The sequence below is a fragment of the Ipomoea triloba genome, chromosome 9 (assembly GCF_003576645.1).
Source record: "Ipomoea triloba cultivar NCNSP0323 chromosome 9, ASM357664v1".
NCBI lineage: Eukaryota > Viridiplantae > Streptophyta > Magnoliopsida > Solanales > Convolvulaceae > Ipomoea > Ipomoea triloba.
Window position 1 is genome coordinate 4,519,806 of NC_044924.1, and position 19,618 is coordinate 4,539,423.

The 19,618-nt window shown below is 34.3% G+C and overlaps 4 protein-coding genes and 1 non-coding gene across 9 annotated transcripts; 4 read left to right on the top strand and 1 right to left on the bottom strand.

Moving 5' to 3' along the window:
• Nucleotides 1-1,903: 1,903 nt before the first annotated feature.
• LOC116028507 (GDSL esterase/lipase At5g45960-like) lies at nucleotides 1,904-4,682 on the top strand. Its single transcript, XM_031270237.1, has 5 exons — nucleotides 1,904-2,252; nucleotides 2,435-2,565; nucleotides 2,665-2,901; nucleotides 3,943-4,201; nucleotides 4,292-4,682. Exons 1-5 carry the CDS (start codon nucleotides 1,976-1,978, stop codon nucleotides 4,483-4,485), a joined length of 1,098 nt encoding a protein of 365 aa, XP_031126097.1. The 5' UTR covers nucleotides 1,904-1,975; the 3' UTR covers nucleotides 4,486-4,682.
• A 162-nt stretch (nucleotides 4,683-4,844) lies between these two features.
• Nucleotides 4,845-7,487, top strand: LOC116028506 (GDSL esterase/lipase At5g45960-like). Its single transcript, XM_031270236.1, has 5 exons — nucleotides 4,845-5,706; nucleotides 5,783-5,913; nucleotides 5,991-6,227; nucleotides 6,767-7,025; nucleotides 7,158-7,487. Exons 1-5 carry the CDS (start codon nucleotides 5,409-5,411, stop codon nucleotides 7,349-7,351), a joined length of 1,119 nt encoding a protein of 372 aa, XP_031126096.1. The 5' UTR covers nucleotides 4,845-5,408; the 3' UTR covers nucleotides 7,352-7,487.
• Nucleotides 7,488-7,784: 297 nt separating this feature from the next.
• Nucleotides 7,785-7,857, top strand: TRNAE-CUC. The gene has a single exon. It is a non-coding gene; the product is annotated as a tRNA-Glu (tRNA).
• Nucleotides 7,858-7,928: 71 nt separating this feature from the next.
• On the bottom strand, nucleotides 7,929-10,514 carry LOC116028315 (D-aminoacyl-tRNA deacylase). Its single transcript, XM_031269990.1, has 7 exons — nucleotides 10,387-10,514; nucleotides 10,204-10,295; nucleotides 10,029-10,095; nucleotides 9,664-9,694; nucleotides 9,406-9,546; nucleotides 8,356-8,381; nucleotides 7,929-8,256 (listed from the first exon to the last, which is right to left on the bottom strand). The coding sequence occupies exons 1-7, from the start codon at nucleotides 10,426-10,428 to the stop codon at nucleotides 8,194-8,196; spliced, it is 462 nt and encodes a 153-aa protein (XP_031125850.1). The 5' UTR covers nucleotides 10,429-10,514; the 3' UTR covers nucleotides 7,929-8,193.
• Nucleotides 10,515-11,118: 604 nt separating this feature from the next.
• LOC116028313 (uncharacterized protein At4g18490) lies at nucleotides 11,119-17,744 on the top strand. 5 transcript variants are annotated; one of them, XM_031269987.1, is made up of 16 exons: nucleotides 11,119-11,309; nucleotides 11,424-11,510; nucleotides 12,472-12,535; nucleotides 12,971-13,094; nucleotides 13,420-13,608; nucleotides 13,718-14,521; nucleotides 14,861-15,025; nucleotides 15,096-15,221; nucleotides 15,908-16,093; nucleotides 16,180-16,363; nucleotides 16,481-16,545; nucleotides 16,627-16,654; nucleotides 16,765-16,941; nucleotides 17,090-17,200; nucleotides 17,291-17,365; nucleotides 17,440-17,744. In XM_031269987.1, the coding sequence occupies exons 3-15, from the start codon at nucleotides 12,472-12,474 to the stop codon at nucleotides 17,345-17,347; spliced, it is 2,280 nt and encodes a 759-aa protein (XP_031125847.1). In that variant the 5' UTR covers nucleotides 11,119-11,309; nucleotides 11,424-11,510; the 3' UTR covers nucleotides 17,348-17,365; nucleotides 17,440-17,744. The 5 variants fall into 5 exon arrangements, 4 of the variants coding, with proteins under 4 accessions (XP_031125847.1, XP_031125846.1, XP_031125849.1 ...); XM_031269986.1 differs by having other exon boundaries at nucleotides 17,486-17,744; XM_031269988.1 differs by lacking the exons at nucleotides 11,119-11,309; nucleotides 11,424-11,510; nucleotides 12,472-12,535 and adding an exon at nucleotides 12,593-12,864 and having other exon boundaries at nucleotides 17,465-17,744.
• Nucleotides 17,745-19,618: the final 1,874 nt, after the last annotated feature.

The window sequence follows — 19,618 nt, forward strand, 5'->3', positions numbered from 1 at the left end:
AAAGAAAAAATAGAATGTGTTTCATACGTGTAAAATATAATTTTAATACTTTTGTGTTACACTTTGAGATTGTCCATAACTAAATGATAATGTTCACACATGTACATACTACTTGAGAATCTAGTTCGTTAAATATGGCCATATGGGTATCAATTTCACGAAGAAAAAATAATCAAATTTATGCATGTTGAAAACCTTTCTACCAATTCATAAATCTCAAACGTATCAGTGTACCATGTACCATTGTTCAGTTGGTCAGCCATATTTTATGACGGATAATAAATTTCAATTTTTTAAATCAAAACATTTTTTTTGAAAACAAACGACCTAAATACTTTCAATACAATCCATGAATATGTCTCCTTGTTTCACTGCAACAACTAACCAAAAATGTCTGAGTATTTTACAACAAATAACAAAAAGAAAAACATTATAAATATTTAAACCCATCTACCATTACTTCTAGTGAGCTTCATTCGGAGTTTGAGGGGTTTGATCTCAACATCCGAACTTTTAAAGAATTGAAAGAATTATTATATTCCAAAATGTCTCTTAATGTATGTATTTTTTGATACAACATACATGATTTTTAATATTATAAAATTAATTCATATTTAATTTGGATGACTCGCTAGTCGCTATGTTTAACGTACGGGTTTGATCTTAACATCCGAACTTTTAAAGAATTGAAAGAATGATTATATTCCAAAATGTCTCTTAATGTATGTTTTTTTTTTTATACAACATATAGGATTTTTAATATTATAAAATTAATTCATATTTAATTTGGGTGACTCGCTATGTTTAACGTACTCTTACTCTACCAGAATTGATTTCTTTCTAAACGATTGAATCTCCCATCCCGGTCCGACAGAGTATCTAAAAAAATGTAGTCACATTGTGCTGATAAAACTCGATTCGTAATTTTTTTTTTCAATCTTCACTCATGTAACCAACTGAAATATCCAAACAAGCAAATAAACAATATTAATTATTTCACTCATATGTCTCTGTCGCAGCGGTACAACAACATTTAGTAGAATTTAAATAAAATTCAAGTGTATTTTCAAAAAATAAAATAAATAAAATAATATTCAAGTGTTAGTTGGGAATTTATACTTCGATCGTTGTCACGTAGTAAATAATTTAGTTTGTCTGGCAAAGGACGTGCCACGCAATTACATCACGTGTTTCAATCGTGTAGGGAATTATTACTCTATGCAATACTATTTTTCTACTGCATGTATACTTTCAAATTTTACTTTCTTACTTAATAAACAAGGATATTATATTTTCATCATGTGCATCTCAGACAAAAATGTTTACATAATTTTTTTTTGAGGGGCTAAAATTGGAAGTAAGAAATGAGAGTCCATGTAGTATTTTCCTTTTTAATTTGATGAATTTTTATATATTAAAAAGTTTAATTTTTATTAATTAGGGTTAAGTAGCTTAAGTTGTTGTAATCGAATTCATTTTGTATTAGTAATATCTTAAATATTGTAATTATTTTCAGTTTATTTATCAAATAATTATAATTATGTTGTCATACTACTTATAGAATTAAAGAAAAAAATGCTTACTATTTATGTGTGTGTGTATATATATATATATATATATATATATATATATATATATATATATATATCTTTGTGTCTAGATAAGAAACCATATTTTGTATTGCTTATCAATTTTGGGTACGTGTAACAATGTTGTTGCTTTAGTATGTCACTCTCATGAAAATATTTTTACAATTCTCTTTTCCCAAAAATATTTTACAATTCTTTTTTCCCACTAATTACTTCCGCCAAACCTGTCCATGTAATTTCATTGTCACTCTGCATATATATATATATAGTACGAAGATATGAGCAAATTAAACACGTCAAATTTAAGAATGGGTTATCATCATCATGATCATGCATATAAGGCACGATTAGTGTGCAACTTCTCCAGTCATTTCAACGTAACAAAAATGGCTTCTCCTTATACCTGTCTTCCACTTGTGTTCTTCATACTACATTTAATAATCTTCTTTCCTACTCCCACTATAGCTGTGAACCACTACAGACCCTTCAACAACACAGTGCCGGCCGTTTTTGTGTTCGGAGATTCCACCGTCGACCCCGGCAACAACAACTTCATCGACACCGTCTCCCGCTGCGACTTCCCGCCGTACGGAAGAGACTTCGATCCCAACCACACTCCCACCGGACGGTTTACCAACGGCCGCCTTGTTACCGATTTTATCGGTTAGTACATATCCTATATATCGGCGCTTACATTTTCTTTAGGATAATATATAGGGCAACACTGTCTTATGGATTTCTGGTTAATGGATCATATCTTTGACTTCATTTATCAAATATCTGATCTGTCTCACGAATTGAGACACATTTTTGTGTGATAATGATTAACGTTATTGTTTGAACAGTTTCATATGCGGGAATCAAAGACTACGTGCCGCCGTACTTGGACTCAAGTCTTAGCATTGAGGAGCTGATGAGCGGCGTCTCTTTCGCCTCCGGCGGCACCGGCTATGACCCTTTTACTGCCCAAATAAACGTCTGTACTGTTACACAAAGTCCAGTTCATATATATATAGTTTGAGTCATAATTAATATAAATGGTGTTTTTGTTTTTGTTTTTGTTTATGTATGGCAGGGAGGGGTGATTCCTGTACTAAATCAGCTGGAATATTTTCGTGAATACAGAAGAAGAGTTGAAAAGGCTGTCGGAAAGGAAAAAACAGAAATGCTTATAAGAAACGCAGTATTTCTTCTGAGTGCGGGCACAAATGATATGCTCGCCAATTATTATTTAACCCCATTTCGCCGGCAAACGTATAGTGTCCCACAATACCACAACCTCATGTTGCAGCTCACGGAGCAGTTTCTGCAGGTAATAATCTATTCAAAACTATTGTGGTCAATCAGCTAAGTTTGGCCAGACAATTGACTTTTTAACTACAAATTTACAAGTTAAAAGAATTTATTAGCTTTCTTAATTTGGTTCATAGTATTTATATTAAGAAAAATTACATTTTTTTCGATCTCTAAATTATATGTTTATAACACTTTTTTCTCTAAATTATTCATGTATCTACATTAATCCATCAATTATTTCTAAAATGGCTATTTTTACTCTATTTTAAATGGGTTGTTACACTCTTAAGAATAAAGGCAAAATGTGTATTTTTTTTCTCTAACAAATTATTTTTATATGTAGGAATCAGAAGTAAAAAATTAACAGACACCATTTACAAATATTTTAATTATAATTTTAAGGACATATTTGGTTCGCTGGAAAATGTTTTTCAAAGAAAATGTTTTCGAATTTGAGGAAAACTGACTTTCTCTTTGTTTGGTTTATGCAAAACATTTCCTAAAAAATGAGGAAAATATTTTCCATGGTCCCCCCGAAAAACAAGTAGGACAATTATGACCTCACCAACTTTTCTTAATTACCATTATTATTGTTGTTGTTATTATTGTGTAGGGGTATAATTGTCTTTATACTCATTATTCCTTACCAATATTCTAAACCCAACCAAACAATGAAATTCATATTCTCAGTAATTTCTTTTTTCACCAATTTAACAATGAAATCTATTTTTCCTAAAATTTATTTTTCATGATATTTTAATTCAATTTCCCTTCAAATATTTTCCAGCGAACCAAACGAGTTTTAAACGAATTATAGTAATAGAGTTAAAATTTAAACACAAATAATAATTATAAATATCTACAAATGTTGTGCTAAATTTATGCTTAAGTCTTAATTTTGTTGAAATTAAAATTATAATATTTACAAATGATGTTTGTTCTTTTATTTATTTATTTATTCCAATTCTCACATATAAGCAATAATTTGTAAATTTGTTGGAGAATGAAAGTGTCATTTTTGCTTTATATTATATGCTTAAAAAGATGTTGGGTGCAGGGTTTAATGAAGGAGGGGGCCCACACAATCGCCGTGGTAGGATTACCACCCATTGGGTGCTTACCGATTGCCATCACAGCACTTTCCGACAACATGCTCTCTAGCCGCCGCTGTGTCGATAAATACTCCGCCGTTGCAAGACAGTACAATTCCATGCTCCAAAACAAATTGAAGGCCATGCAAACTCCGTCCACCAGAATTCTCTACGCCGATATCTACAACCCTTTGGAAGACATTGCCAAAAATCCCACAAAATATGGTAAATAAATAAGTTACCATTTTCAGTGACATTAATGAATGCAAATCAATTTCTAATAAATTTTTTCATTGTTTTGATCCCCTAATTAAGGTTTCGAAGAAGCTGGACAAGGTTGTTGCGGGAGCGGGTATTTCGAATTTTCTATTTTGTGCAATCCCAAATCTGTTGTGTGTCCAGATGCCTCCAAATATGTATTCTGGGATGCAGTCCACCCCACTGAAGCCACGTACCATAAAATATTTCAATCTTTTATCCCCTTGGTCAATTCTTTTTTAAAGAGTTAAAGATTTCATAAAAAAAAAAAAAAAAAAAAAAAACAGGCCGGCCGGGAGCATATTATGTTAATTTCACTAATTAAACATCAAATCTCTTCTCCCAAAATAGGAGGATGTATACAAGTTTTTGTTTGTTTGGTTGGACTATTTATATTTAGTGTACTCGAATTTTACATTTACCAATATATCATTAATGTATTTTATCATTTTGGTTGACCAAACTTGAAATTTGGATTTAATGGCATACAATAACTCTTCCTCACCTACTTGACTAGTCATTTCGGGGCATTGAAATAAATTAGACTTTTATAAGCAATATATATACACTTGAAATCTTGAATCAACCTAAATATATAAATTTTGGTAGGTAAATTATATTTATTAGATAGGGTGTTGCGGTTATCTAGATTGTTGACTGTTGATGGGTAATTCATGGTAAGAGTAGTACAGTTGTACCAAAATGCAAATTAATGAAATTAAAACAATCACATTTAAGAGAATGGAGCCCACCATGACCTGGTTGACCATTTATCATGTGAAGTGAAAATCAATTCTCCAGACTTTTTCATAAATTAAAGAGTCCTATATGTCAATTATTGCTGACGCGCCTTGCATTATATTGTATTTCTGGTTGTAAGATTGTGTGTGTTGTGGAAGGTTTGTAACTATGGTAAAGTTCAATTGTTACCGAAATGTGATGCTGACTGTTAGTACTAATAAAAATATAAAATTATGTTTTGATTATTAAGTATATATAATGTTTTCGTATTGTGGTAAACCATGTGATGTGCTAATATAATGTGTGGTTAATGAATGCTATTTATACATCTAACATGCATTAAATATTTCTTGAATTTATTTTGTTTATATGTATGTATATATATTATTATATATTGGTGAATCAGTGAATGTAGAGTTAAAGGGGAGGGGGGATGGAGAAAAAGATGAGTTTTCACAGGTGGGTTGTAGTTTCAAGTTTGTTGTTGAGCATTTATTGTGTGATCATCATCTCCCATTTAACCGGAGCGGGTGCGACGGCGGCGAAGCAAAGGCGGTTCAACAATACAATCTCGGCGATCTTAATCTTCGGAGACTCCACCGTCGACTCCGGCAACAACAATTACATTTTCACAATCGCTAAGTGCAATTTCCCACCTTATGGACGGGACTTTCTCGGCCACATCCCCACTGGAAGGTTCTCTAATGGCCGCCTCGTTACCGATTTCATCGGTTTGTGTTCTATAACCTTTTTTTTTTTTTTTTTTTTTTAATTATATGTCTGATAGACTGATACCATACTATACAGCCTCGTATATGGGAGTGAAAGAGAATGTGCCGCCGTACTTAGACCAAAGCCTCGGCGTGGAGGAGCTCATTACCGGCGTCTCATTCGCCTCCGGCGGCACAGGATACGACGCTTTTACTGCTAAATCAAATGTAGGTTTTAGTTTTCCGGCAATGGTAAACAATGTGGGATATGGTTGATGTTAAATGGTGATTGTTTTAACTTGCAGGGAGGTGTGATTACTGTAGAAAGGCAGCTTCAATATTTCAGAGAGTACAAGAAGAGACTAGAAAATCTCATCGGAAAGGAGAAGACAAAATGGGTTGTAAGAAATGCCGCCTTCTTTGTCAGCGCCGGCACTAATGATTTGAACAACTATTTTGGCACCCCATCGCTACGCCGCCAACAATACACGCTTCCGGCCTACCAACAATTCTTGATTCAACTCGTGCAACAGTTTGTGCTGGTAATAAAATAATTGTTTTTCATTTTTAATTTTTTAGTGTCTACTGTCACTATTAGAGAGTGTGTATTTTATAAACCCGTCTTCTGATTCTACTGTCACTATTAGAGAGTGTGTATTTTATAAACCCGTCTTCTGATTCTAGACCAGTCTACGCGCACAAGGAGCCCCTCACTTTCACTACCTTTGGTGTGACTCAATCCTGATCTTTGCTCCCATGTGGATCAGTTAAGCTGTCCATGCGGACAGTTTTTGTTCTTCTTGCATGTGTTGGTAGGCATTAGTAGTTAAATTCCTAAATGGTATGTAGGACGTGAGAGCCATCCCACTTTAATGCAATTCAATTATTTTTCTTTGGTTTGGCGTAATGGACAGAGAAGTGTATTTAAGTATACTGACATTTTATTTACGATGTGGGACATGCTAAGTTGGCACGCATAGCTAGAACCTTTGATCGGAGATGCAAGCTCTTCCTTTTATGTCTAAGACTACATTAATTCCTTGGATTTAAGTGCACCACTGAGAAAAGAAATGATGTTTAGGGTTTAATGGAGGAGGGAGCGCAGCGAATCGGAGTGGTTGGGCTGCCGCCAATCGGGTGTTTGCCGACAACCATCACCAGGAATTCCGACACCCCACTGTTTCACCGCCATTGTCTCCCGACGTACTCCGCCGCCGCCAGAGAGTACAACCAACTGCTCCAGAACAAACTGAAAACCATGCAAAATGGTGCCCTCAAACTGGTCTACATCGACATCTTCAACCCTCTGGAAGACATGACACAGAATCCCAGAAAATTTGGTCAGTCCAAATTTTAATTACTCTCAATAATACATACAATTTTGTGGTTCAATTCTTCAAACTCTCGAATAGTGAAAACAGATTTGCATTGTCATTATGACTAATAATGTTGTTTCTTATTTTGATTTGCAGGATTCAATGAAGTGAATAGAGGGTGTTGTGGCAGTGGGCTATTTGAATTATCAGTTCTGTGCAATCCAGAATCCATAGTTTGCTCAGATGCATCCAAATATATGTTCTGGGACGCAGTGCATCCAACTCAGGCCACATACTCTCAGCTCTTCAAAGCATTGGTTCCCTCCATTGATTATATCATCAAAGGCTAATGAAAGCCATGGCGACACAACTGTAACAATAATTAATTTGTTTGGGATTTGGATGACTGCTTATCTTGTTTGTCCAAATGGAATTTCTTGAAAGAGACTAAGAGAGTGAAAGGCCTCAACTTTTGAGTTGCTTCAATTCTTTGCCGGTTTCACTTTGAAAGATTTCAAACATTCATCACAAATTTATGATATTTTAATTAATATTAACACATTATGCATAAACGTAACAATGTATATGTTTGTAAACTCTATTAAAGTTAAATTCAACACTAAAAAAATATGAAAAATAATAGTTGTTTGACAAATAAATAATACTAACAATTGAAGTTATAAAGGGACAACTGAGAAAATTTGTGGATGAATCTTAGATATTATATATTTTTTTTGAGTACAATCTGATATTATATATTTCTTGTCAGTAATGAGCAACAAGTCCGTTGTAGTCTAGTTGGTCAGGATATTCGGCTCTCACCCGAAAGACCCGGGTTCAAGTCCCGGCAACGGAATTTATATTTTGCCTCATACAAGAAATAATTCCTTCTACAATTTTGGCTTGAGCTAGTTACAGACTTCATAGTTCGTACAAACGGTCAGGATCTTATTGGCAGAAAATGGGTGAGCAAATGAAAGTTTAGTGGCATTTTTAATACAAAAATGAATAAAAATATTTAGAACATTGGACATCAATATTTTCCTCTGTTGTTCTTTCACTTCAGCCCTTCTCAGGTGAGTACAAGAAATTTTGCCTAATGAGACTAAAAATGTTTCATGATACAATGGAATAATTGTAGAATATCTTGTTAAGTTAAATGGCATTGCGACATCCTGGTGCACTCAGCCACTCACTTTGACTGCTGTGATGAGTCAAGTTGCATCGTAACAGGCCCATCATTCACCAAGTTCACCTTTCACCACGAAAATAAGTAAATAACCACAGTTCAGACATGATGTTACCCTATTAAGACTAAAAATGGAGCTCGAAGTTGAAAAATAATGGAATTCACCTTCATCATTGCGCCAAATATGCCATCTGTTTGAGATAAGACAAAAAAATGGATTTAGAGTGGATGAAAATTGCGTGACAGAACAATCTAGCAGTACATATTATGGGAGAGACAGGAGAGATAGAGATGACAGAAGATAAAGCCAAGGGCAACAGTTTAATAACCATATCCAGCCAAACCTCTCCTTAATCAAACAGGCATAACAGATAATAGTAATTAACTGTTGATAAAATGAAGCAGGAATAGATAATCCTTTTCAGCCTCAATCCTTGAGTTAAAAGCTGTGAAAAGTATCTCCAGTCATTTCTGCTAGTAGAATTCTAGAAATATTCACTATATTTGTCAATGCCATTTTGCTACCAATACATTCAACATAAAAAATAGCAGGAAGTTTAGACTGTCATAAAAATCAGGGTCACAAGTAAAGAAATCTTGGCGTGTTTACCTGCACTTGGGAACTAATTAGAAAGTTGAGGATGATGGAGTGTTTAATTGGGAGGATAACAGCTCAAAGGAAACAGAGATTCCACTGATTAAGAAAAGGGTTTTATGATCACCTAGTAAATGGAAGTAGGCTTCTAGAGCTGTGAGAGAAGGCAATCAGTACCAGTCTACCAGAAATGCAACAAAGAACTTCATAGGATTTGACTAGTGATTGCAGACAAGAATTTATATGGACAACAGCATTCAGTCTAACAATGTCAGAGTAGAATGCAAAGAAAGAATAATTCTTAGGGTTTAACACTGACAACAGGGAAAAGTAAAAAAGTCTAGGAATGAACGAGAGAGCTTGATAAACTTTAGATACTTTTAGGAATTACTTATCAAATCTGAAGTGTCATTATATAGCCAATAATGATTAGTCAATTTTTTTTTAATGTTGTAACTGGTACCTATCAAAAGAAAAGAAAAAAAAATCAAAAGAACAAACTACTAAAAACTATCCATGAAGACAACAAAATGTCAGAAAAGTATAAGTATTACAAAGAACGGGCACCTCAGGGGAAGGAACAAAGTTAATTCAAATAGAAGAGAAGAAAGATAAACTACCTTTCACAGAATCTGGTTTGTAAGCTTTCTGGAACTTTTCCACCACTGCTGCATAGAAGGGTTTCGCTTTATCCGGAGGCATTGCTACATGAAAGTCGGGCTTATTTCCCTTCAAAATCCCATATAATGTAAACTGACTCACTGCATAATCCATAACATTAGAAGAACAAGGCAATAGCATGGTTACATGTGAGTTTCATAGCATTGATGAATGATGTTCCCTAATCAATAACAAAAATATAAGAGCAAAGCATATACCTAACAGAATTTCATAATTCTTCTGAATAACCTGCCATGAAAAAAGCATTTGCCTACAGTGTTATTACCAAATCAATGATGTAAAAGATGCATTACAGTTATCCATGCCCAAAATAAAATTTTAAGTTACTAATTATGTTCTTTGAAGTAATTCAATATATAAAAATGTTGATATGGTATCTCCTTAATGTAATTGAGTTCTGATACATTGTTTGAATCAGAAATCTGAATAAACTCTTTTACTGCCAAAATGCTTATTCTCAAATGGTTAAGAACACTCTCCAATTTAATACACTCTACCCACATTGTACTGTGAAATCACATCATAAAACTGTGAATAACGGAGAAATGGATAGAGAAATTACACTGTGATCCCAAGTCTTCCCTGTCTCTTCGTTAGGGAATAATCTCATGTTCAGCACCTTACGGCATCTGCTCATGAGCATGAATTAAAACAAAAAAATTAGCAACTTCTCGATACGAAGATGAGTAATATAGCAATCACAAATACAAATTACTACGAAAAATCAGATTGCGTACATGTAATCAGCATCGGAGTCAACATCCGACTCGTGAAGTCCGACGAGGACCAATAGGCCCGGCCCGATTGCTGATACAACTTTGCCTTCCACCTGCAAATTCATAGCTCGCAGTTTAGCACACGAATTACATAAACAGAGAGGAGAATGTGAGGGAGGAGGAGCCATACTAAATAGTACGGACCTCAACACTGGCAGAAGTTACTCGCTGAACTATGGCCCTCATCTTAATTTGAGTTTCTTTCTGGAGGCTATGTGTCAATTGGGCAACTATAGTCAGCAGTGCGCCATCCCAATTCACTGTTTGCTTCTTCAAAAATCAAAACTAGGTTAAGCTTAAATGAACAATTTTTACTCTAATTCTTTAATTTTATTTAAGAAATAATGGCTAAATAAGTTATTAAACTACACGCCAAGCACCCAAATGACATGTAGTGATTATCTCATATGAAAGGTCATGAGATCAACTCAAATTACAATTAGATTATGAAATAATGTAAATTGATGCAATTAAATTTAAGATTACATATTTACACCGTAATTACTAATGAGGCGATATTACTAGATGGTCATTTTAAATTCAATTATATGAATTTACGTTCTTAACTCAATTACAATTTTTAAATTCAATAATCTAATTATAGTTTTGTACATATTTCAATAATATATTTGACCTTTTTTTATATAAAAGAATAAATTGTCTTGCCAATGACCTCGTGGTCTAGTAACACCTGGTGTCCCGTTAACACTCCCACGTAATTAGATCAGTAGGTTAAGAAAGTAGCTATGAACAGATACTACATTGTAAGAGAGTCAGTATTACTCAAAACAAAAAAAAAAAATTGTCTTTAATTGAATAGTATATTTTCCTTTTTTCAATCCACCATATGAAAATAGCACCGCGCGCTCAGATCATCAACTATATAAACTTCTCATTCGTAATCGTACCGTTTATTCAATATTTGTAATGCGATTGCGCGAAAACCCTTAGTCCCTCCCTCACTTGAGCTGCTCACTCTCTCAGTATCCACCTTAGACGCAGAAAGAGGATCAACGAACGCTTTTTACTTCGCCTGCAACTGCGAGAGCCAGATTACGGAAACCAATGTCTCTCTCGCATATACATCGATCTACATTTACATTTTAAGATCCGGTTTCGGAAGTGTGCAGTCAAGTATCAATTAATTGCTTGTTTTAATTTATCTCTTTGTTTTTGTACAGAATTGCAGAGTGTTTAATTTCGAAGAAACTCCGATTGCTTTCATGCCGTGCCTGATCTGAGTAGTGAGTACTCACGATAGTATACCGGTAAGTTTCTGTAATCCCTATATTACTTTAAATTTTTGTTTCCAACACTAGCGTAAGTTTGCATGCGTGATTGACTCCATCTCGTTTGGTTTTGATTTATACGGAGTAGTTTGGATAGTGTATATTCTGTGGATTATATACATGTGAACTATTAGCAGTATGTGTGTCAGTGTGTGAGTGTAAATGTATACGGTATACATGTATACCTTTTAACTCTTGGATTGCGGAGAATAACCACCTATATAAGTAGAACCGCAAAACTATTAGTGGCCAATAAAGCAAAAGTTAGCATCTAATTTTGTGTTTATGACAGGAACTTATTCTGTGTATGCTGAGAGGACTTACTTATAGTGTTGTAATAGGTTAAGAAAAGCTAAATATTGTTTTTGGAGCAAAGGATAAAAGTAGTGGAAGGTTTGTTTCAAAAGCCATAAAATATTAATACATTTTGCTGCTCAAGATCTCAAATCTCTCCATAATTTGAATTTTGTTTTCTAAGATGTTGAACAATGAATACTGCCCAATGTTTCAAATTCTGCATCCACGCTTTATGCATTGCAGCAGTGTATTGAAAATTGAAATTAACTATAAATTTAAATGCAATTAATTCCTCCATGCGTCTTCTGCTTCCATGCGCCTCAGTCATTGATATTAAATTGTTAATCAGTACTGGGATATGTAGATTTCTATTTTGGCAATTGCATTTGGGCGGTTATATGGTCTATTATACTTTTGACAGACTATTTTGTTATATATATATATATATATATATATATATATATATATCATCTCAAAACTTTGTAAGAACAACTTTTGGTCTTCCTTGATCGGGAGTTTTAGTTGTAGTTTATGATTTTACTTGACGACCAGATATTTTGGACCCACTTCTTGATATCTCAATAGTCCGTTAACAACTGAAGTATGATTTTAAAACCATAACATTTTCAAATCTTTATTCCAGATGACAGAAACTCAGAAGGGAGCTTCCTCATCTGCCAAGGCAAAAGAGAAAAGTTCATTACTGGGTATTCTAATCTCCAAGATGTTCTTGTGGTTTTTCATTGAAACCTTGCAGTTGAACAAGAAGAATTCTTAGGGGTTTTTCTGGTTTCACAGATTTGGTCAGGATATTGGGGGTAATTAAATCCCATGTTTGGTACATTTTGTACATCCTTGGAATGTAAGTTTGGACAATACACAGGAAGAAACGGGCAAAATGCCTGACAGCCTGAGCCTAGGCAATACACAGGAAGAAATGGATAAAATGCCTGAGCCTGAAAAAATTATTATATATTTGGCAGTATAAGGAACCATCCAAGAATCAAAATCTGCATATTATTAAACTAAAAAATATGTAGGGGCAATACACTATATTTGAGGCTTTTTTTTTTCTTAATAAATATTTTTATTATACTTTTTTGGCATGAAGTAATTATGATTTTGCATTATGTTTGCTGCAGATCTTGACATTGGAAATGACTTTCTTAACTCATGGAAATCAATTTCCATTGGGGATGAATCTATGGATTTTGACTTTGGGCCTATTTCCAAGAATAAGAAAAAGACATTCAATTTTGACAAAGAGTAATTACTGTCATAGTTTCCTCTTGCTGTTCCTGATTATACTTAATTGTATTCTGCTGGAAGTTATCTATGTCTTCTATGATGTATTAATGAATGCATGCGTGTTAGAAAGGTAGTTTGTGTTCTAAACAGATTCTTGAAAATCTCCAACTTGATGGTAGCCCATCAAATCTTTGTATCTGCTCTAGTCCCTGTTCTGCATCAAGCTTATGTCTTAATTTTTGCTCACAATTTGTGTGTATCCTAAACCATCTTGCTTATTGTACCTGTTAATTTTGTGTTAAGAACTAACATGTTATCCTTCAATATGTTAAATTTCCAACAGGGATATGAATTTCAATCTTGACAGCAATTTTAGCAAGATATCATCCTTCAAGATTGACATTTCAGACCTTGATATTTCTTCTCCAAGTAAGAAAAATGGAAAGACAAAAGAAAAATCAAATGAAGACTCCTCTGGTGCAAGTAACAAGGGGAAAGCAGATACCTTTACCTTCAACTTTGATTTTAAGGAGTAAGTCAGAACTTCTCATGGTTCTCAGGTTACTAAATTTCTTGATCTTTTAACAATCACAGCTTGACTTATTACCTCTTCTCCATCTTCTCCCTCTGATTGGGTTTAGGCTGGATGGTCTTAGTTTTGAGTCAAGCCCGAGGGCAAAAGAACAACCTAAGAAGGTTCTAGAAACTGAAGGTTCTTCTGAAACAAGTGCGCATCAAGGCTCTGGACTCCATCTGAGTGAAGATGTTGGTGAAATAGACGTTGGCACACCCAAAACGAACTCTGAGCCAGAGATGGCAATTACTTCAACTGCTGATTCTTTGGTTGACAGTGGTCTAACTCCTCATACCATAGACAAAAATTGTTCTTCAAAGTGTACTGCAAACAACAATGACGCATCAATTTCTGCAACCGTTAATCACAAAGATGAACTAATGCAAACAAGAATCTTTCCAATGAGGAAGACATCTACCAACACACAACATACAGATTTCCCAACAGAGAAGGGAACCTCTCCAAAATCAGTTGCTGAGGAAGCCATACAGGATGTATCTCCCCATTCTTCTGGACATGAGTCAAGCCAAGATGCAGGTTCCGACTTGCTGAAAGAAGTTGGTTCTCTGGGTGCAAAACTGAGTTCTTCAGATGTAGAGAAGGATCTTGAACTGATAGCTGGTCTGGACTCAAATGACAATAAAACAATGCCTGAAAGATTTCTTGTACAGCTGAGCAATTCCTTGCAGGAAACTTATCAGGAAAGTAGCAAATTTGAGAATGACAAAAATCTTTTGGTTAGCAATATAGAGGGGAACAATACACACCCGGAATGCAATATTGCAAGAGCCAAGAAGGATGAGCATCTCAAAATAGTCAATGACGAGATGCAAGAACCTATTTCCAGGCTACTTAAAGCCCCATTAAGCAGGTAGAAAATGCTAACTTTCCTATGGTTTTATTATCATTAATCAACCATGCATGGCATGGATAGCAGTGTAAATTATAATGAAAGGCCTGTGAAAAGAAATTTAGTTGACTATACTAACTGATTATTTGAAATCAGCAAAGTATACAGATGCACTGCTGTCATTGCCTTTTTGCATTCAAAGAAGAATCAAACTATAAAGCACTTAAACTCCTCTTATTCCTAATCAGTCTAGTGACTGAACTAATGTAAACTATGCATCATTGATAAAGCATGATTGCAAAACTTTGCTTTAATAATTATTGATTGATATGGAATTGTTGATGGCACATGCTTGTATAGTGAAACTGCTGTTCAAAATTTGACACAAGGGAAAGGTGATTGTGGCACCATCAGGTCAAAGTTCTTCAAGCCGTCAATTGAAACTGCTGCTCATAAGCAGAAGAAATCTTTGACACAGACAAAACATGTTGGCACAAGCCCACCAAGTCATGGTGATGAAGGAATGTAAGTGGAAATTTACCATGATTTAAAAAGTCTTATCAGATAATTTATCTTACTAGAATATTCATCACAGGGCACAAAATGGTAAAGATGATGAAAATGGGAAGGAAGTTGTTTCATTGCCAGGTTCTAGATCACCCAAGAGTAGCATTCTTCAGGCAGGAAGTCAGGACAGCTGTAAAGGTTTTTCCACAGACACGTAAGATTTTGGTGACAAGAGTTTCTCCTCAAACTTAGTTTTAAATTTCTCCTTTATTTGAGATATTTGTTGCCTTAACTATATTATCATATGGTAAGTTTTGTCTATTTGATAAGTGAAACTATTAGTCTTTATAATCCAATTGTCCATTAAGACTAAATGACCTCAGGGACTGCTCTAAGTTTGATGGCATGAACAATAGAAAATGTTGATTACTACCTCAAGGATGAGTTTTGGAACAATACAGAAATCTGTTTTAGTAGAAAGTGGGAACATCAATAAAAATATCGATACCCTCAGGTCATTAATCTAAAATTGGGTTTTCTAACCAGGAATGAAGAAAAATACTAGAATTTACTCTCTTGGGCACTTACTTTGTGAAAGAACCTTTTTCTTCAAAATGAATTCTGCATATGTTGTCTGCCATGCATTTCATTCTTTACCCAATTTGAAGAACTGGATCCTTTTGACACTCTTTTATCACTCATCATCATGGCATACAGATGCTCTGATTTTTTGACAGTCCCAAATTATGCATCTTTTTTACTTTTTGCTATCTGTATATTATTTATACTACAAAGTCTGTGAGTACATTCTTGGTACTAGTAAATGCTTATATCATAGATAATATCAAAATGTATTATTATTTATTACTGAAACAGGTTTGTGGGTATGTTTTTCATCAGTTCTCATGTCAGGCCTTTGAGTATGGGCGAGCAGAGTAAGTCCATGCCGCACAACAATGGAAATCCAAGAGTTCTAAGAAGTGCCTTTCCTTCAATGGCAAGGAAAACTTCTGGTGGTGACAAGAAAATCTACCCAATCAAATCTGGTAGACAGACACTGGATTTCCCTAGCTTGAAACTTTCAAAGTATTGCATTGAGTTGTTTTAATCTTCTAATGTTATGCTTCCTTCGTTGGGTGCAAAATTTTTATGAACCATTTCTGCTAATATAGAAATGTGGGATCAAGTCCTTGTGTATCTCAGTCCTTGTTGCCGAAAGATGGTAAAGCCTTGGGGAACCTGGAGCAGAATACTAGTCTTAAAAGCATTGCACAATCAATGGTTACTCACCCTATTACAACATCAGCATCAACGCAAAAGCCAAACATCACACCTCTTAAAAGGAAAACAACAGAGGTTTGTTATCATCAAGGGAATTTAACTTTTAAATAGTTCCACTGCTGCAAGGATGTCATGATAAGAAATTTATGGATTAGAATGCCACCTAAATTTATATTATAATCTATTCTGCAGACAGCTGCGGAAATGATAATTACTAGTCCATTTAAACGGCCCTCGCAATCACCAAGTGAACACAGGTTCTTTTTGTAATGATAGTGTTGGTTACTCGCCTTTTTCATTTGTGTGCACTTAAGGCCTGATTGTTCAAAATTTTGCAGAGATTTTTCCAGAATTTCAGATACACAGGTGATTCACAAAACATAGATACATTAAGATGGTTTCTCAAGTTGTCCATAAAAATTTGAGTATAAAGATTATGCATATGTTAATCTCTACTTATTTCTCCTAACATATAGGACTTTTACAGCAAGGATTGGGTCAACTGTAACACAAGGGTTGAATATAACAGTTCCCAAACCTCTGCACATGATATTCCTCAGCCTGTGAACAAAAATGAATTAGGAGTCCTTCCAACAACGGTAGATGATGACAATGTAAAAAAGGCTGAGGCATATTCAAAAGATCTTGATGATGTAATCATCTTACAGCATTCATGAACTGCTTTGTTAAGATATCATGGATCCTTCAGCTGGGAAGTAATTGTGGACAACAGACTGCCGTGTCTAACGGTAAATTTTTTTTTTTTTCTTTTTCCCTTGTTATTTTCTTGGTCATTTGCAGATATGCAACAAGCTTAGGAAGATGCATGAGGAAGCTAAAGAACTATTTGTCCAGTCTATTGTGAACAATAATAAGATGCTGTTGCTCAACCATCCTATTTATGAAGAGAAGATATCCTTCATTTTTGCCTTGTTAGTTGTTTACCTTTCAGCATTCTATAATTCAGTCCCAGAAGTTTGTACTGCCTTCACTGCTTAGAACATACGTGTGGTTAAAAATTTTGCTGCTGGATTGATGAAGAGGGAGACCCAAACATAGCCATAGTGCAATAAATTGGTATTATTCTCTCTCTCTTGCAAACGTATAAGCCTAGAATATATGATTGTCACTTGTTTGAATTATAGGCATAGTTGGCCGTACTTCATTTAACTGCAGGAAATGTTTTCTTTCTCACAGGTCAAGGAAGCTTTTAGCAACATCAACTTAGTGAGCATTAGGCATAAAGAATGTGATTGCTGGAATTAGAACTTTCCTGACACTCTAGAACAAACTGGTAGACAGGTACAGACTCTTCCCAATGTTAAAAACTTGTAATTACTGTTTTCTTCTTGTTGGTTGTTTACATCAAAATAGAGTGATTGAGCTAGATGTACATGAACTAAATCGTTATGTTGAGAATTTGGCGCTGAAGTAGTAGTTCTAGTCTTCCATCCAATTTCCAGCGTGTCAGGGCAATGTTTCAAGGTATTCCCTTTATTGGACAAGAAATAAAGGCCGGCCTTTAGCACTTTAAGGACATTAACCCATTTTTATATGAAGTTATAGATTAGAAGAATTTTTAAATGGTAAAATATCATGCTCCACTTCTTAAAGGCAAGCACGTAGTCTGTAGTAGTAGTAATTCTTTATTATATTTCTGACAAAGTTGAAAAATGAAATCATATCATAGAGATTTTTCTTTTTATAAATTAAGATGTATTAAAAACTGCTAGGAGATATTAAAATTAAATGAGTAATGGTTAGGGAGAAAGGTCAGCCGTTGATGGCTTGATTTTTTTGGTTTGTTTGTTTTAAATAAGATTTTCGTATATGTATGTATTTTAAGGATCGCTTATGCAGTTGTGCACAAGGACAAATGACAAATAGGATTTTGGTAGAAAAGATAAGGATGTGATTGAGATAATTTTAAGATCGAAAAGCGCAGCCATCGCCATATTTTGGGATGGATAGATACTGAGAATTTTTCTTCTCGTTTGTAAGGTAAACTAAATGAATTGATAGGCCAAGTGGCCAACCAATCCAATCCTATCACGTAGTCACGTTAGGTATATCACTACTGGCAACTAGTGGTATATATGTAACTATATTCTATATATGTGTTTAATTTACTATGTTACAGACGAGAAATTGACAAGCAACGTTTTGTCCCATGCTATGGGTAGCTCTTAATGCACATAAATAATGGCGACAACTGACGTTAGTTATTACTCTATTTCAGAAATATATGGTCCATGCAAGAAAAATTATGCCCATGCGGTCAGTATACATCACTTCAAATTGAAATAGCCCCTCCCCCCTCCCAAAAAGAAAAAAACTGAATCCCAATCCATTTAACATAGTAGATTTTTTACTCTTTTTGTTAAAAGCATAAGATTTATAAATTATTTTTATAGAATAAAAAAAGTAATCATTTATAGAGTATTTATTCATGTTCTAGTCCCAAAAAATATTATCAATTGCACGATTATGGCCATGTTTGGTAAATAGCTGTTAGCTGATTGGGTTAGAAGATATGATTAGTTGATAATATTAGCTTATTGTAAAAAGGTGTTTGGTAAATTAGTTGTTTGTTATTTGGTATAATTTCTTTTCTCAAAAAGCTAATTGAAAATGTTGTTTTGAGTAGCCTTTTCAATTTTAGTATTTTGGAGTTACAAAAAGCTTATTAACCAAACATTTATATTAATTTTTTAACTAAATCAAACAACTAATAGTGGTCAAATAAGCCAAAATTGGCTGATAGGACTAATTATTTACCAAACAGGGCCTATATCTTAAAATAGCTAAATATGTTCAATTTTGGTCCTTTTGCTACCATTTACCATCAATTGTTTTTTATTTTTTTGAATGACGAGAAAACCTATAACTAATACCTAATTGTGTGTACGAAGTAAACCTCCAAACATGCACTAGAAAAATCCTGTGCCATGAACTCGACTGATAGAATGTTTTGACAATAATTAAACTCGTAAAGTTTTGGTAAGAGAATCATGCTCTCCCCACTTGGCTATCCCTTTCGAGGCAATATATGGGGTAATTGAGTAAAAGTTGCCTAGTAATTTATATTGGGCAAATGTTGTGATCAACATTAGACACAGACACAAAAGAAGTAAAGTTAAAGAGTGGATGGATAAAACATTGTAAGACCAAAAGAGATCAAAGCCATATGCCCATATACCAACAACTGGAAACATATTTCATGCTATACATGGAACATGTGAGAAATACAGCATTTACACTAATTAAAATTTTGCCATTAGTGGTGATTGATTAAACACGCATCAAAAGTCTAACAATAGCACATGCAAT

What these genes read in the sequence shown, in the direction of transcription:
- LOC116028506 (XM_031270236.1), top strand. Translation starts at nt 5,409, where the DNA reads ATGGAGAAAAAGATGAGTTTTCACAGGTGGGTTGTAGTTTCAAGTTTG. An exon ending in CCTCGTTACCGATTTCATCG is followed by an intron (nt 5,707 to 5,782) that starts GTTTGTGTTCTA and finishes CATACTATACAG; the next exon opens with CCTCGTATATGGGAGTGAAA. An exon ending in ACAGAATCCCAGAAAATTTG is followed by an intron (nt 7,026 to 7,157) that starts GTCAGTCCAAAT and finishes TTTGATTTGCAG; the next exon opens with GATTCAATGAAGTGAATAGA.
- LOC116028315 (XM_031269990.1), bottom strand. Translation starts at nt 10,428, where the DNA reads ATGAGGGCCATAGTTCAGCGAGTAACTTCTGCCAGTGTTGAG. An exon ending in GACTCCGATGCTGATTACAT is followed by an intron (nt 10,096 to 10,203) that starts GTACGCAATCTG and finishes GCTCATGAGCAG; the next exon opens with ATGCCGTAAGGTGCTGAACA. An exon ending in CAAACCAGATTCTGTGAAAG is followed by an intron (nt 8,382 to 9,405) that starts GTAGTTTATCTT and finishes TATCTCAAACAG; the next exon opens with ATGGCATATTTGGCGCAATG.
- LOC116028313 (XM_031269987.1), top strand. Translation starts at nt 12,472, where the DNA reads ATGACAGAAACTCAGAAGGGAGCTTCCTCATCTGCCAAGGCAAAAGAG. An exon ending in AGAGAAAAGTTCATTACTGG is followed by an intron (nt 12,536 to 12,970) that starts GTATTCTAATCT and finishes TGTTTGCTGCAG; the next exon opens with ATCTTGACATTGGAAATGAC. An exon ending in CTTAAAGCCCCATTAAGCAG is followed by an intron (nt 14,522 to 14,860) that starts GTAGAAAATGCT and finishes ATGCTTGTATAG; the next exon opens with TGAAACTGCTGTTCAAAATT.
- LOC116028507 (XM_031270237.1), top strand. Translation starts at nt 1,976, where the DNA reads ATGGCTTCTCCTTATACCTGTCTTCCACTTGTGTTCTTCATACTACAT. An exon ending in CTTTTACTGCCCAAATAAAC is followed by an intron (nt 2,566 to 2,664) that starts GTCTGTACTGTT and finishes TATGTATGGCAG; the next exon opens with GGAGGGGTGATTCCTGTACT. An exon ending in TCACGGAGCAGTTTCTGCAG is followed by an intron (nt 2,902 to 3,942) that starts GTAATAATCTAT and finishes TGTTGGGTGCAG; the next exon opens with GGTTTAATGAAGGAGGGGGC.